The 15829-nt window shown below is 55.2% G+C and overlaps 1 protein-coding gene across 1 annotated transcript in view; it reads left to right on the top strand.

The window, feature by feature from the left end:
- The window catches only part of LOC131479467 (transformation/transcription domain-associated protein-like), a gene marked incomplete at its 5' end in the record, with an annotated part of 55363 nt that extends 49462 nt beyond the window's left edge, over positions 1 to 5901 (top strand). Inside the window, 3 exon segments of the mRNA XM_058659982.1 lie at positions 3540 to 3743; positions 3829 to 4023; positions 5493 to 5901. Coding sequence (XP_058515965.1) covers positions 3540 to 3743; positions 3829 to 4023; positions 5493 to 5777 — 684 coding nt within the window.
- Between the last annotated feature and the right edge of the window lie 9928 nt (positions 5902 to 15829).

Below are 15829 nucleotides of genomic sequence, written 5' to 3'. Positions count from 1 at the left end.
TCCATTCTTCTGCCCCTGGGTCCACCCAGCGTTTCCACATATCCAGGAGCACTCTTGGGCACTTCTGTTTTTTCCCTGGGTGGGAGTTCCATCCAAGTTGTCTGAAGAATTCAGAGGAAGTACAGATACTTCTAAGATTGTCTTCTGGGATTTCTCCCAGTGCCTTTGCATCCAGGTGATTTCCCACTGCCTCCTTGTCGGCCCCTTCCTGGTCATCTGTGTGGTGCTGTCATTGTGGAGGTCAAGGGCAGGAAATGCTGTCACCGTCTCCTGTTTCAGTGGAGGGTGTACAAGTGGCTGAAGAGCAGTGACACACTGGGCCGGGGTGGGCTCCCTCACCTCGAGCCTCAGCAGTGACACACTGGGCCGGGGTGGGCTCCCTCACCTCAAGCCTCAGCAGGGACACACTGGGCCAGGGTGGGCTCCCTCACCTTGAGCCTCCGCAGTGACACACTGGGCCGGGGTGGGCTCCCTCACCTCGAGCCTCAGCAGTGACACACTGGGCTGGGGTGGGCTCCCTCACCTCGAGCCTCCGGTGCTGGCTTGTGTTGCAGCGGCCATGCATAGTTCTTATGCAGTGTAGAGTGCTGGGCAACAGAGATGTGGGACAGTGTTACCTGCAGGTGGAAACGGGCCCAAGGCTGGACTTGCACCCCAGGGTCTGATAGGGTGCCTGTTGGCCACAGGCAGGTGGGGAAAGTGTGTGTGTCAGCGCTTCTCACTGTCCCTCAGGCTGACCAGTAAGCTGACCTGGCCGGCTCTGCACATACCCTGGTCACTGCCAGGGGAGAAGCATGCAAACAGTGTGCAGTCAGTGAGCCTCATGCTGCCTTGACTGTGGCAGTGGCTGTGTGCTGCTGTTGCTGTGTGGCTTGGCATGACTCCTTCACTAGTGTCTTTCCATGAGGGGAAAGTGCAGGTGCTGCCTCTGTTCCTGGGGGCCTGGCAGGGACGGTGGTGATGAGCAGGATCCTGGGGCTGTTGAATCGCATCGCAGTGCTGCAGGGGACATACAGTTGGTGTGCGGTAATGCTGGCCCAGCCACTGGGGGGGAGGGGGTTGGAATGTCTGAGTATCCTCACTGTTGCAGTCAGGTAGTGGTTGGGGGGAGAGCGGGGTTGTGCTGTGTCAGAAACTCAACCTGTTCTATAATCTGTGGTTTTGGGGTCCCCTGTGCCCCCGAGGGTGCCACTGGAGATGCTTTTCTTTTTTTTCTTGAAAATACTCCTTTTATTAGTGAAAAAAACTTAGAAAGAAATGCACACACTGTGTGTTTGTATTGCAAGAACACAATGCAAGGTGCTGTTATGAAACTAAAGCACAAAAACTATGAAAACAATGTGCAAAAGATATGAGATGAAAAAGCAACAGCCTGGAAGCAAAGACCAAATCTTAACCAGAATCCCTTCTTTAAAATACAGATTTTTTTCCCCTATAAATTGTAATTAACAGAATGAATTTTCAGTGAGTGCAATAAAATTGCTTGAGTGTAACAAGAACACGTACCAAACACAGCATTTCTTTTTTTTGGGGGGGGAATACATTATTTCTTTCCATTTTATTACATTTGATTATTATTATTATCATTTTATGATACAGTTCCATAGGTTCCAGGTATTTCCTTTATCCCAGCCCCAATTCAATTCCCACCCACCCACCCCCGCTTAGTTCTTCTATATCATTACTAAAGTATAGTTCTTCATACACAGTCATATGGAAGTGCTCCAGCTGGGGCACATCTGTGCTGTGCTCTGGAATAGAGTGGGAGAGTGTATGATGGGCTCACTGCAGCCAGGCACCTCTGGACAGAGGGGCCTTGGCCTCCAGGCTCTGCAGACCAGCTGAGTCGCTGCCACGTGGTCCTCGGTATACCCCGAGAGGAAGCAACCACAGAGAATGAGCCCCACATTACCTGGAGTCCACTTCCCTTCATCTGGGTCCCGGGGGCTGTCTCTCTGCCACAGCACTGCCTGGGCGTGCTGTGCTCCCCATGTTCTGATTAGGACTTGGGGCAGACTCCTGTGTGGCTTGGGCCATGACCTGGTCGTGGTGACCCAAGTGTTTGCGGGAGTCCTCGGGAGGCTGCAGTGCACACTGCCTGCACAGCCCTCTCTGGTTCTGCTGACAGAGCACAGGGCTCCATAGTGTGAGGCGTGCCAGGGGCAGCGAGGCCAGTCAGGGTGTCCCGGCAACGTTGGCACCTCGGGCCTCCTCCTGCTCTTCATTAGGCTGTCATTCCCTGGTGTTGCTACATCCTCGACCTGCAGAGAGCTTCCGCATCACGTCAGGAAGACATGGCCTGAGGCCGGCCACTCCCTGGTGCTCTCTCCTGAGCCAGACGTGGAAGCGCTCCTGGTAGTGCCGGGGCTGCCAGGGCTGCCTCTCCTCAGAGGAAGAAGGAGTGCATCAGGATCCATTTCTTCTTCATTTGAAATGACCTGGTGCATGGATATGCACACTGGGTCAGTCCCCTAGGCAACTAGAGATGAGTCATGGCTGATGCTGCCGGTGTGGGAGTCCGTGTTTTCCTTTCCCTTCGACATGGATCCAGGAGTGGAGTTCATGGTGACTCTGAGCATCTTCTCAGGACGGCATGCTAGGTGGGAGGAGCTGGCCTACCAGTCATGTGGGAGCAGTCGTGAGAGGCATGGCCTGTGCTTCCTGCCTGGCTGTGCGTTTCCTTTGGAAAATGTTCATGCAAACCTTCTACTCATCTTTAATTTGGATGGTTTGTCTTGGCAGTTCCAAGAATTCTTGATAGAACTGACTGCCAGGAATTGTGTACTGGCCATGTTTTCCTGATTTGTTAGCGTGACTAACAGAGCCAGGCAGGTCTGCGCGTCAGAGTGCTCTCTGAATCTGCCGCTCTGTTCTTTGGCTTTCCTGGGTGTGTGCTGTGAAGGCCCAGCATGGTCTGTTTAGCAGCAGAGTTAGCCTGCACCTGTTGTGTGTGGGAGATGGGGCTTCTGCCTGGGTGGGCAGTGTGCAGCCAGGGAGTAAATTCAGAGTCTTAGCACGTGTCCATGGGCACACGTGTGGCTGCTGTAGGAGTGGATGGGGTGTTCTCTGCAGTCTTGCGGTGCTTTGCTCTCTGTGTGTAGGAGAGGAAGGCAGCGGGGAAGTGAGTTACTGATGGCCACAATCCCGTGGTGGTGTGCAGCCAGCTGGTGGTGTAGACCTTGAGCCCTTTCTGATTGGCTGGCTGGGGGCCCAGCTAACTGCGCGAGCTCCTGTGAGGCTCCCTCAGTCTGTGGTGCTGGCCAACCATGCAGGTCCCCGGGTGGAGCTCAGCTTTGGGTCTGTCTGCCTCCGTGCAGCTCAGGCAGCGTTTGTGTTTCACGGCTTGGCTTGGAGACACAGCTGTTGGTGTTGGTCAAGTGGCTTTCCTGGGTGCTCCTGTCAGATGAGGCCCCCCCCATGCAGCCCAGGATTGGGGTGCCCCGAGAGAGGCTGGGGAGCTCTTGTGTGCTCCTGTGGGCTCAGGCAGCAGCAGCATGCCCCCGGCACTTGCAGGGGGTGCAAGGCTGTGCATGTTGCAGGTCCTCCGAGACATCCTCAAGGAGGTGCAGAGCAACGTGGTGCTGCACAGCATGCTCAAGGAGTGGGCGCTGTACACCTTCCCCAACGCCACCGACTACTGGACCTTCCGCAAGATGTTCACCATCCAGCTCGCGCTCATCGGCTTTGCCGAGTTCATCCTGCACCTGAACAGACTCAACCCCGAGATGTTACAGATCGCTCAGGTGAGTGGCCCGTGCAGCCGGCTCTGCCCCTGCCACAGCTGCGTCCTGCGGCCGGCACCTCTGAGACATCTCTCTGGCACGTTAGGACACCGGAAAGCTCAACGTTGCCTACTTCCGATTTGACATCAACGACACGACTGGGGACCTAGACAAAAACCGCCCTGTCCCTTTCCACCTCACCCCCAACGCCTCCGAGTTCCTGACCACCATTGGGGTGTCTGGCCCGCTGACTGCCTCCATGATTGCCATGGCATGGTGCTGCGCCCAGCCCAACTTCAAGGTGAGTCATGGCAGCACCGTTACAGAGTGGGCGTGGGCTGCGGGGCCGATGGTGCCAGTGGGAGGCAGGCGCAGGCTGGGGCTGGAGTCCGGGCATCTGCTCCTTAGGCAGATTGAAATGCTCACAGAGTAAAGAGATCTAGAAGTTTCTGCCAGGTTGTTGTCCCCAGTGCTTGCTGCTGCACGTCTGTTGGCCCTGGCGTGCCACACAGGGACCTGAGGTATACAGTGCAAGGCCAGGTGCCCTGGATGCCCCGGTTAGCATGGGGCTGCCCACACGCTGTTTGCCTGGCACTGCCCTGGCTGCTCTCATCACACTCCCTGACTTGCAGAGGCAGTGCTGAGGCTGGGGGTGGGCTGCCTCTTTATGTGTGGCAGGACACAGGCTGGGGTTCGAGTCTCATTCCTCATGGTCGGAGGCCCGTACTCTGGAGACAGTTATCTGTGTATTCCCATGACCCACTTCCAGGGAGGCCTCGACATCCAGAAAAGGCATCAGAAACCAGTGGTTCTCCAGAAAGTTTCTTGACAGTCTTCAAACCAACGCTCCTTAAAAAAAAAAAAAAAAAAAAAAAAAAAAGATTTGTTTATTTTTATTTGAAAGGCAGATTTACAAAGAGAGGGAGAGAGAGAGACCCTTCACCACTGGTTCACTCCTCAAGTGGCCACAACAGCCAGAGCTAAGCCAATCCAAAGCCAGGAGCCAAGAGCCTCTCCCAGGTCTCCCACACAGGTGCAGGGTCCCAAGGCTTGGCGCTGTCATCTGCTGCTTTCCCAGGCCACAGGCAGGGGAGGATTGGAATTGAAGTAGCCAAGGCAGGAGCAGATGCCAGGATGAGATGCCAACACTGCCGGCAGGGGATTAGCAGGCTATATCACCATGCCAGCCCGCTTTAAATCCTTTTAAAGTTTTATTTATTTTTATTGGGAAAGGCAAAGGGTGACAGGCAGAGAGAGAGAGAGTCTCCCATCCACCAGTGTATGCTTCAGATGTCACTGGGGTCTGGTACTGGCCTGGCGCAAGCCAGGAGCCTGGAGCTCAGACTGGGCTGCCTTGACAGACACCCAGCCAGCAGCTGCTGCCCAGGGCTCCCGAGCGAGCAGTCCAGTGCAGGCCGTGGGCATCCCGTGCAGTGCCCTGCCATGCCGAGCATCCCCCTCAGCGCCCTTGGCTTCATGGCAGGCTCTGTGTTACATGTGGCCTGGCTCTGCAGTGACAGGCCTGCTGGAGAGGGTCAGGTACCTGCACCGTCGTGCACAAAGCACACATAGCCTCGAATTGCGTTTTCCGTGAGCGTCATCACGTGACACTGTGCTTGTGGAAGTGGCTGTTGGGCAGTGCACAGGAGGCCCCATGGTGAGGGGCTGGTGCTGTTGACGCCACCTGCTGCCCTTCCTGCCCCGGCAGTGGGGGTCCCCTCTGGATGCTCCCTGGCTCTGCCTGGGCCATGTCGTGTCTCCCTCCCCCAGGTGGACGGCATTCTCAAGACGGTGCTCCACAATGAGATCATCGCGTGGCACAAGAAGACACAGGAGGACAGCTCGTCGCCGCTGTCTGCCGCAGGGCAGCCCGAGAACATGGACAGCCAGCAGCTGGTCTCCCTGGTGCAGAAGGCCGTCACGGCAGTCATGACCCGCCTGCACAACCTGGCCCAGTTCGAGGGCGGGGAGAGCAAGGTGAACACCCTAGTGGCCGCTGCCAACAGCCTGGACAACCTGTGTCGCATGGACCCTGCCTGGCACCCGTGGCTGTGACCACCCCGGCTCCCAGGCTGCTGTGGATGACTGATGGTCGGGAGCCCTCGCCTGCTCACTCGCTCCCCTGAAGCCACGAGGGGTGGAGCTGCAGGGTCACAGCACCGTGTCCTGAGGAGTGGCGGGGCCGTGGCTTCCCCGTCTGGAGCTGCTTTGTGGCTCTTTTTATGGTGTTCCTCCCCATGTGGGGATGCGGGTTGCACATATGTGTTTTAAAATCCCCTTGAGGAATAACGGCCGCAGTGGCCCTGCGGCAGCCCCAGTAAACCACCATGGCGTCGGGCAGCAGGGCGTGGGGACAGCCTGCTGGCCACCGGGCGAAGCTGGCCTTGGGCTCGCGTGTGTCAGCGTGGGCCAGCGGCGCTGTGCTGTCCGTGGGCAGCACTTCCTTAGCTATTGTGGACTTACTCAACCCAGTGGAGCCCATGCCAGCCCCGGCCACGGGCCACCGGCCGCCTGCGCGGCTCTTGGCTGTTTCGTAGGCGCTGTCAGTGTGCCTCATGGACCACTTTCCTCCCTAATTTAAAAAAAAAAGAAGAGAAGTTTGTCAGCTTTAGTCCTTCTGTTAACTTCACATTTTTATAAATCTTGAGCATCAAGAATGTTCTATCTAAATTTGTACAGTGTGATTTTTTTTTAGAATAAATATTTTATAAAAGGGTCTGCCGTGTCTTATTTGGGAGGGTCCCCTCTGCTGCAGCTTGCTCAGCTCTGCAGCTGCAGCGGTGTCCCCCAGGGCTCCCCCGAGGGACACTGGGTGATGCAAGGAAGAGCGGTGCAGAGCAGCTGGCGGGCAGGGCACCTCGTGCATGTCTGGTCCTGACGTGGAGACGTGGGGACAGTCCCCAAGCACTCTTGAGTGGCAGCAGGTGGATGGACTGGAGTTTGAGAGGTCTGGCCTGGTGGGCCGTGCTGGGCTTCTATGAGGAGGCCAGCCCTGTGCTTGGCTGTAGGGCGCTCAGCTGGGCCACCACACCCAGAGCAGCAGTCCCTGCCTTCCCCTGAACCCTGGCTGTCTCAGGCTGCAGGGCTCACAGGCCGCAAGCAGGAAACTGGAGCTGGATGGGAACCAAGGTGCCAGGATTAGAACCGGTGCCCATATGGGATCACAGCACATTCAAGGTGAGGACTTTTGCCACTAGGCTACTGCACCTGGACCATAGAATACATTTATTTATTTATTTATTTACTTACTTACTTATTTTTATTGCAAAGTCAGAAATACAGAGAGGTGGAGAGAGAGAGGAAGATTTTCTGTCCAATGATTCACTCCCCAAGTGACCGTATGATGACTTGATGACTCTGAGGTTGACACAGACATCGCCTTGCAGGGAGGCAGCAGTGGTATTCACCGTGCCTCTCTCTGTGGCTCTTGGTCGTCGCTGTTCTGCTTAGCAGCTTCCTCTCCTTAGGGCAGGTTTCCAGGCTGTGTTGCCCACTGGCAAACAGGTTGATTTTACAGATTGCACCTGCCCCAGGTTTGAGGGTATCTATAATCAGTTTCCACATCTGTAGACTATCCAGTTTTCCTTCAGTTTGTTAATTGGTTTCTAGTTCTTGCATTGCAAATGGAAAAAGCATTGTATGAGCTCAGCATTTAAAAATATATTATTAGTGCTTGTTTTCTAGCTTTAATGTAGGCTACACAGGTTCTGGAGAATATTTCATGGGCTTTTTTTTAAAGGTTTATGTATTTTTATTGGAAAGTCAGATATACGGAAGAGAGACAGAGAGGAAGATCTTCCGTCCGATGATTCACTTCCCAAGAGACCGTAATGGCCAGTGCTGTGCCGATCCGAAGCCAGGAGCCCGGAACCTCCTCCAGCTCTCCCACACGGGTGCAGGGAACCAAGGCTTTGGGCTGTCCTCGACTGCTTTCTCAGGCAGGGAGCTGGATGGGAAGTAGGACTGCTGAGATTAGAACTGGTGCGTATGGAATCCCAGCTTGTTTAAGGTGAGGACTTTAGCCACTAGGCCACGGCGCTGGGCCCTCCATAGGCTCTTGAGAGAAATGGTTCCAATTGGCCCCCACTCACAGTGGTTTAATTTGTGGCTGACGGTATGACGGGTTGGAAGCCAAAGGTGTGCAGTACTGAGGACTCCCCTTTCCCTGCTGCAGGCAGTCAGTGTAATACTCGCTTGAGACACTGGGGGGCAGCAGCAAGGCGCAGCTCCCGATCAGCCCTGGAGCGAGCGTCCATGACTGGTGCCCTGCAAGGATTATAGCCTGGGTGTAGTTATTGCTCCCTGCAGTTCTGTCCTGTAGACTCTGTAGTTTTTTAAATTTTAAAGTATTTATTCAAAAGTCAGATATACAGAGATGAGAAGAGACAAACAGGAAGATCTTCCATCCACTGATTCACACCCAAGTGCAGCTAGAGCTGAGCCGATCTGAAGCCAGGAGCCCGGAGCCTCTTCCAGGTCTTCCACGCAGGTGCAGGGTGCCAAGGCTTTGGGCCGTCCTCGACTGCTTTCCCAGGCCACAAGCAGGGAGCTGGATGGGAAGTGGAGCAGCCAGAACTCGAACCAGTGCCCATAAGGGCTGCCAATGCAGGATTAGTGTGCTGTACCATTATGCCAGCACCCCCTCCCAGTTGTAAATGTTGTCACCAGTGACTTTTTATGTTGTATATTAATATGTGGGTAACTGGGGCCCGGTGCGTTGACCTAGTGGTTAAAGTCCTCATCTTTAGAGTGCCGGAATCCCATATGGACGCTGGTTCTAATCCCAGCGGCCCCACTTCCCACCCAGCTCCCTGCTTGTATCCTGGGAAAGCAGCGGAGGACGGCCCAAAGAGAGAGCTCCCTTCTCTCCTCCTCTCTGTATATCTGACTTTGCAATAAAAAGAAACCTTTAAAACGTATGTGGGTAGCTATTTTTGTGCGTTTGTCTTTTAAGCCATGTAGAATATCACTGGTGGACTTAGAAGCCAAAGCTGCCCTGACTTGAGAGTCTGCGCTGCTGCTGAACCTTCGCCAGGAAAGGGCGCTTTCAGGCGTGTTGGGGTCACCGACCGCGTGCCCTCACCTCCCCGCAGCTCGCTCTGTGGAGCAACTCCAGCGGAAGTGAACTGCCCCGGGTTTTACTTCCCTGGGAATGTCTTCATTGTTCCCTCACCTTGGCAGACAGTGTTTCCAGGTGCAGGATTCTCAGCCAGCCTTTCTGAGCACTGCCGCGGCCCTAGGGCTTCTGGTGGGACACCCGCGTGGGCGCTCCTGGTGGGACACCCGTGTGGACGCTCACTGCCGCTCCTCCTGTGTGCTGCTCCGGGCGCTCTCTGCCCCAAGCACTTTGACTACAATGCCTCCTGCTGGGGCCTCTGCCTTCCCCTGGGCTTCTGCCTCCCTCCTGCAGCTGGGGATCTGTGCTCGCTCCCACTGGCACGCTGGTGTCTTCATACCCTCCTGCCCCTTGCTCTCTCGCTTCGCCCGCCTTCAACAGCACACACATTGGTCACATCGGCATCCCAGGAGTCCTGCCCAACCCTGGCCATTCTTCCCTCATTGTGCTTCTTGCTCTGAATTCTGGATGAACTGTCTTATGCTCAGCGATTCCTTTCTTCTGCCCTCCACGGAATGTTTCAGCCCCAGGATTTCTGTTTGACTATTGTCACCTATTTACTGTGTTTTCCCATTTCCTCTAGTTGGTTTTCCATATTTCCCTTTGGTTCTTTTCACAGTTTTAAGATGTACAAAAAAATGGCAGATAAAATTACATATCATGTACAACATTGTTGTTCATTACAGAATAACTGGTTATTATGAGATAACTGAACCTAGGTAACCTAAGGCTTTTTCACAGGTCTTCCAGCCACTGGTGCACTCCCTAAATGGCTCCAATGGTCGGCTCTGGGCCAGGTTGAGGCCAGGAGCTTCATCTGGGTCTGTCACGTGGGTAAAGGGGCCCAAGCGCTTGAGCCCCCCTCCACTGCTTTCCCAGGCCCATCAGCAGGGAGCTGGATTGGAAGTGGAACAGCTAGGACTCGAAGCAGCGCTGTCGGTGGCATTTTGGTTCTGGCAATGAGTGGACTTTGCTTTCTTATTCCCTTGTGTGTCCTGTGACCTTCTGTGGAGGAGCTGCTGCATCTTCTAGTCAGCCCAGTGTGAAGACTTGAGTTCCGGGCCCAGAAGCCAGGGCTGAGGCAGAGCTGGGCAAGCACCGCGCCTGGGATGCCAGCCCTCCTGAGTGCTGTTCCTGCAACCTGCAGGAGCGCTCACTCCCTCCTCCCCAGGTCATCTTTGTAAACAAATACAAAGACCTTGTTTCCAGTTCTCTCAGATATGCTACAGCTCTGGAAAGGGCCTTGGTTTTCTTTTTTTTTAAGATTTATTTATTTTATTACAAAGTTAGATATACAGAGAGGAGGAGAGACAGAGAGGAAGATCTTCCGTCAGATGGTTCACTCCCCAAGTGAGCTGCAACGGCCGGTGTGCGCCGATCTGAAGCCAGGAACCTGGAACCTCTTCCGGGTCTCCCACGCGGGTGCAGGGTCCCAAGGCTTTGGGCCGTCCTCGACTGCTTTCCCAGGCCACAAGCAGGGAGCTGGATGGGAAGTGGAGCTGCCGGGATTAGAACCGGCGTCCATATGGGATCCTGGGGCATTCAAGGCGAGGACTTTAGCTGCTAGGCCATGGCACTGGGCCCAAGGGCCTTGGTTTTCCTCTGAGCATTCCCCACCCTCTCCCGGCGCCGTGGCTGCTGCATTGCACCCTGCCATCCACAGTCCTGCATGCCAGCGCATGCTGCTCCTCCAGGCTGCTGCCAGCAGAGCTCTTCAGCATGTGACATGCAGCTCGGGACTCGTATGTGCCGTGTTCGCAGAAGGGAGCGGGAATGGGGTGGGGCCAGGGGAGATGGGCCCGCGACAGAGCAAGGCATCTCCCTGGGCGCTGGGGCCCTCCAGCCGGAGCACCGGTCAATGTTTCCACCAGTCTAGTTGTTACTGTGCTCTGGGGGAACAAGGGCCTGAAGGCTCACTCTCTCAGTTGGAATCTTTTCTTCCAGTTTCCGGGAGTGTCAGTTCGCTGAGGTGTCTGTCTCTACAGTGGGTGAGACCAAGACCTGCCTTTGTTTTTCAGAAGCGGACACAGCTGTTTGGCTGAAATCTGAGGGCACATGATGTGTCACTGTGGCCGTTGGGGGAGTGGCAGCAACAAGCCTGTGTGCGAGTTCAGCTCCACAAGAGGAAGCTGCTGTTCTCGGGCCCTAGCCAAGCCAAGGACTGGCCCCTGGGAGCAGTGTGTCAGAACAAGGTCTGGCTGGCAGATGCACACTGGAGTGGAAGCTCTTGAGGGTTGGGCCCTGCCAGCCCTGCGGGAGGATGGACATGGGTCCTCCTGGGCACCACAGCCTGGTCCCTGCACCACCATACCTATTGGACATTCCTTCCCCTCCTGTCCAGAGGATGCCCTGCCATGCCTCCAGGTCGGCCTACCATGGCTTGTCTGGACCAACAAGCTGCCAGTTCTGCATCTGTGTTTACTTGCCACCACCGCGCAGGCCAAGCACCCAAGGGCCCGTCCGACTGTCCCATCGGCACAGCTTGAGGAGCTTCCTGGCTTCGGGCCCTGATGACTTCCTGTGACCTGATGCTGTGGGTGAGCAAAGCCAAGTCCCGACACCCCCAGCCCTGAGCCAACTGTGGCTGCATTTCCCAAGAGGGCTCCCGGGGCTGTGAGGTGTAGGAAGTGAGCCCTGGGCTGTGTGAAACCCTGAGGGGAAGGGGCTGAGGAGGGGATTAGGTGTGAAATGCGGATGGAGTTATTGGCTTACAGCAGAGGCCCCAGGGAGACATTCCCTGCTCCTGTCACGTGACTTGATAGCAGTATGAGTGGCAGCTGTGACCCAGGAAGACGTTCCTCACAAGGTCCCAAGCCACCAGCACCTTGACCTTGGCTTTCCAGGTGGCTGAACTGCAAGAGAAACTTGCTGACCGTGCGCTGCCCTGGAGTACCCAGTTATGAGTTGCAGCCCAGTGGACTAAGGCAGATCAACAAGGACCAGGTCCAAGCCCGTGCATGCGTGACAGACTGACAGAGCCCAGGACACAGAAACAGCTTCGTACTTCTAGGGTGCAGACGAGTCAAAAGTCATCAAGATGGTGGGAGGGCAGGCATGGGAACAGGGACCACCGGAGCGACCTGGCCGGGGTCGCCTCAGCCGGGGTCCTAGCCCGAGAAGTTGAGACTTGAAGCAGCTGTAGATGTAGGGGTGAGGGAAAGGAAGAGAAGCTCAGAGCAGGGTTAAGTGACCACAGGCTTGCTGCTGGTGCTAGGTTCCCGCTTGCCCCACTGGCTGGAGGTGCTCGGTTTCCTAATGCTCTGTATTTCAACAACAAAATTACAAGGAATCTGAAGAAACGTTCAAAGGAACAGAATTCACCTCCAGGAAGTGTCACTGGAGCAGCGAAGACGTGAGACTCGAGCAATTCTATCTTCAATATGCTCGCACTGTGGAAATCGGGGTACAGGTGCCCGAGGAGGATCAGAGTGCAGCAGAAGGAGCTGAGTGCATGACTCAGCCCAGTGCAGAGAGCCCGCCAGGCCTGGGCTGTGCAACTGCAGGGTGAGCTGCCTGCCCCTTCCCCTGGTCCATCTGAAGAAAAGATGGGTGCAGACCCCACATCTGAATACAGAATTGGAAACCCAAACTTAGACCTTAAGAGGCCCCTCCTGAAAAGGATTGATGTCCGGGGCGCAGCCGTGCAGTACCAGACGTCAGCATCCCACGCTCCAGCAAGCTGAGGCCAAGACAGGTGCTGGGGCTCACTTCCTTAGCAAGCAACACTGTGTGCCAGTTCAACCCAGCACTCACCCGGGGGCTTCTGCATTCATGGAGAAGCGGATTAAGATGGCACAGAGCTGGGAATGTGGTACACAGGCTGGGTGCCGGCAGCCACTCCCCCCACCCCATCAGTCCATGCTGTGCCCCCAGTTACCGCTGCCTGGGAACCAGGACTCTCACAGGACCCTGCCACCACTGCGGGACACCAGGACTGAGTTCGCAGCTCCCAGAACCAATCTGCAGAGTGAACTATGGCAGCTCTGCTCTTCTCTCTCAGCCTTTAATTAATTTATTTTTTAAATTTGAAAGGCAGAGTTAGGAGAGACAGAAATGTCCCGTTCCCCAAATGGCCGCAGTAGCCACAACCAGGAGCCAAGCTCGTGCTGCCGTCCAGCACCTGCGGGGTGTTCTGCAGCAGAGGACGCGGCAAGCTCAGCTCACTAACGCTGCAAACACGGGTATTTCCTCTGACTACAGGGAGTGAAGCTAGAAAGCTGTCACAGAGAAAAGCTAAGAAATTCAGATATGTGAAAATCGAGCAGACTCCCTCAGCCAGGAGATCAAAGGATAAATCCTGAGAAAAATTAGAAATACCTGGAGATGAATCAAAATGAAAAAACACAATCAAACTTATGGGTGCCAGGAAAGCAGTGCTGAGCATGGACAGCTGCAGGCCCAGCGGCCAAGATGCGTGTGGCCCATGGCGGGGCTGGGCCCAGCCTCCACTCTTCCTGTGACACAGCAGTCATGGCTCCCAGAAGAGGCCTGACCAGGGCTGAACTGCTGGTTTCAAATCTCACAGTCTAATATAACCCCTCAGGGACTAGATAAACAGAAACAAACTAAATCCAAAGCTGGCAGAAATAAGCAAGCATAAAACCAGATCAATGGCTTAGTGCAGTAGCCTAGTGGTTAAATCCTTGTCTTGCATGTGCCAGGCTCCCATATGGATGCCGGTTCCTGTCCCAGCAGCCCCGCTTCCCACCCAGCTCTCTGCTTGTGGCCTGGAAAAGCAGTCAAGGACAGCCCAAAGTCTTGGGACTTTGCACACATGTGGGAGACAGGGAAGAAGCTCCTGGCTCCTGGTTTCAGATCGGCTCGGCTCTGGCCACTGCAGCTGCCTGGGGAGTGAGACAGTGGACGGAAGGTCCTTCTCTGTCTCTCCTCTCTGTAAATCTGCCTTTCCAAAAAAAAAAAAAAAAAAAAAAAACAATAACAAAGAGATCAGCAAGATCTCTTTGCAAGATCTCTGTGGAACTGGGACATAAAAGGATTCCAAGAGTCCCATGAACACAGGCCTGTGGTGTGCGTGTAGACCGGGCGCCCTGCGTGCACACAGGCCCATGGTTGGCATGTGGACTGGGCGCCCTGCGTGCACACAGGCCCGTGGTGGGTGTGTGGACTGGGCACCCTGCGTGCACACAGGCCCGTGGTGCTGCGGCGTGGCATTAGCTGCTCTTTGTTTCTCCTACATTCTGTCCCACGCCTTTCCCGAGACACTCCCCAGTACTGCTGGCCACCAGCTGCAGCTGGCAGTCTCATTTCCATGGCAGAACGACAGACACCGCCAGTGTAAAGTTGTGAGTTTATTGCATATGTAACCAAATGAACCTGACCTCCGGCTCTTGCCTGCTGTGCAGTCACTGTTTGCTTTGTGTTTCCAGCTGGTTCCATGACCACATTAAATACAACTAGGATTTCTTTACGTTTGATTTTGACGTAAAACGACATTAGTGTACAACTTTCACAAAATAAATCAGCAATAAAAACAGTGGGAAGATTAACAAGGATAGCAGCAATACTTAAAAACAAGACATTACAAAATAAATTAAAAATACATTATAAAGTTTTTGAGAAACAAAAATAAGCAAAGTTTTAAAAATTCATACTATGTTTCGGGAAGGCTGCCATGGGACACACACCTGGCTGCAGGAGGGGTGGATGTCTGCCTTCCTGGCCTCTCGGTGGAGGATCATCTGCCCTGGGTGCGGCACGCACGGCTGAGCTGGACTGGTTGCCCTGGCCCGGGGCAGAGTCTCCACCCTGAGCCCCAGGACTCCAGCTCCTGGACAGCGGGCATCCCGCCCCAAGCGACCACCTCCCCCACCCAGAGGCTGGCAGAGCGCTGGCCGCTGCATACCTGAGTGTCGGCTGGCGACCGCTGGTGAGGGCAAGCCTACAGGTCAGGCCTGGAAGCTCTGGGCAGAGGCAAGGGGGCCAGTGGGACAGCTGGGCCCACGAAGGGCACAGCAGGCGAGATCACGGGGACCCATTGAGGGGGGCAACCAGGAGCTTGGACCAGTGGCTCGCCACCGTGTGTTCTTTGGGGTGATTTGAAAGGACCAAACCATGGTAGGTCTAAGCCACGGAGGCGCAGAGGTCTATTTGGAAAGGAGTAAACCAGAGCTCTGGAAAGCCTGACTCCCACAGCCAACAGTGGTGCCAGGTGAAGTGGCAAACCCAGAGGCTTGTGCAGGTTGGGAGCCCCAGGATGCAGCCTTCTGCACCTGGCACACCTCGGCAGCTCCTCCCAGCCACTCCTCCCTACAGCACGCAGGGAGTTTAAAGGCATCAAATGCAATGTCTATTAAACCACAAGACCCTGGTTTCCTTCAGACTCCACCACCTGGACAGTCAGGAGGTTCTTCCCGTCTAGTTCCCGAGGGAGATGGACAGAGGCACTGGAGCCACTTTCCAGGCCATCTGCACAGCATCGCAGTGAGTGAGACACGCCGTGAGTCAGCTGTGGCAAGGCAGACTTGGGAACAGAGCCCGCAGAGGGCCAGACTTCAGAACGATGGAACCTTCCACATCAGACCCCATCTGGGCCCCCTCTCCCCTGGAAAGTGCAGCACCTGCAACCACTACAGCTCCCCACACGGAACCGCAAACTGCTTCCTGGTCAAGCAGAGAACCAGCTTAGGCTGCAGTGGGGCAGTGTCCGCTGCCAGCACAGCCCGAAGGTCCCACAGCAGCCAGGACAGAGGCGTGGCCGTCCCACAGGTCGTCCTGAGCCGCCTCAGACCCACAGTGCACACCCAGTGCACTGCCAAACTCAAACTGAACAGTAAAATGTCTTTGCAAATGAACTACCCTGTACTTTTCCCCACCCCTGCTCACAAACAACAGCAAACAGAACCTTCCAGGGGAAACTGGCTGCTACTGTCTGCTGCGGAAGTTGGGCTGACACCAAGCCGCTTCGCTGAAAGAAAATACTGTTTGAACTTTTGTGCAAATTGGAAATGGGTTAGAAACGCAGGGGACAGCC

The sequence above is a fragment of the Ochotona princeps genome, unplaced genomic scaffold, assembly GCF_030435755.1.
Source record: "Ochotona princeps isolate mOchPri1 unplaced genomic scaffold, mOchPri1.hap1 HAP1_SCAFFOLD_255, whole genome shotgun sequence".
Taxonomy (NCBI): domain Eukaryota; kingdom Metazoa; phylum Chordata; class Mammalia; order Lagomorpha; family Ochotonidae; genus Ochotona; species Ochotona princeps.
This window is presented reverse-complemented; position numbering and strand designations above follow the sequence as displayed.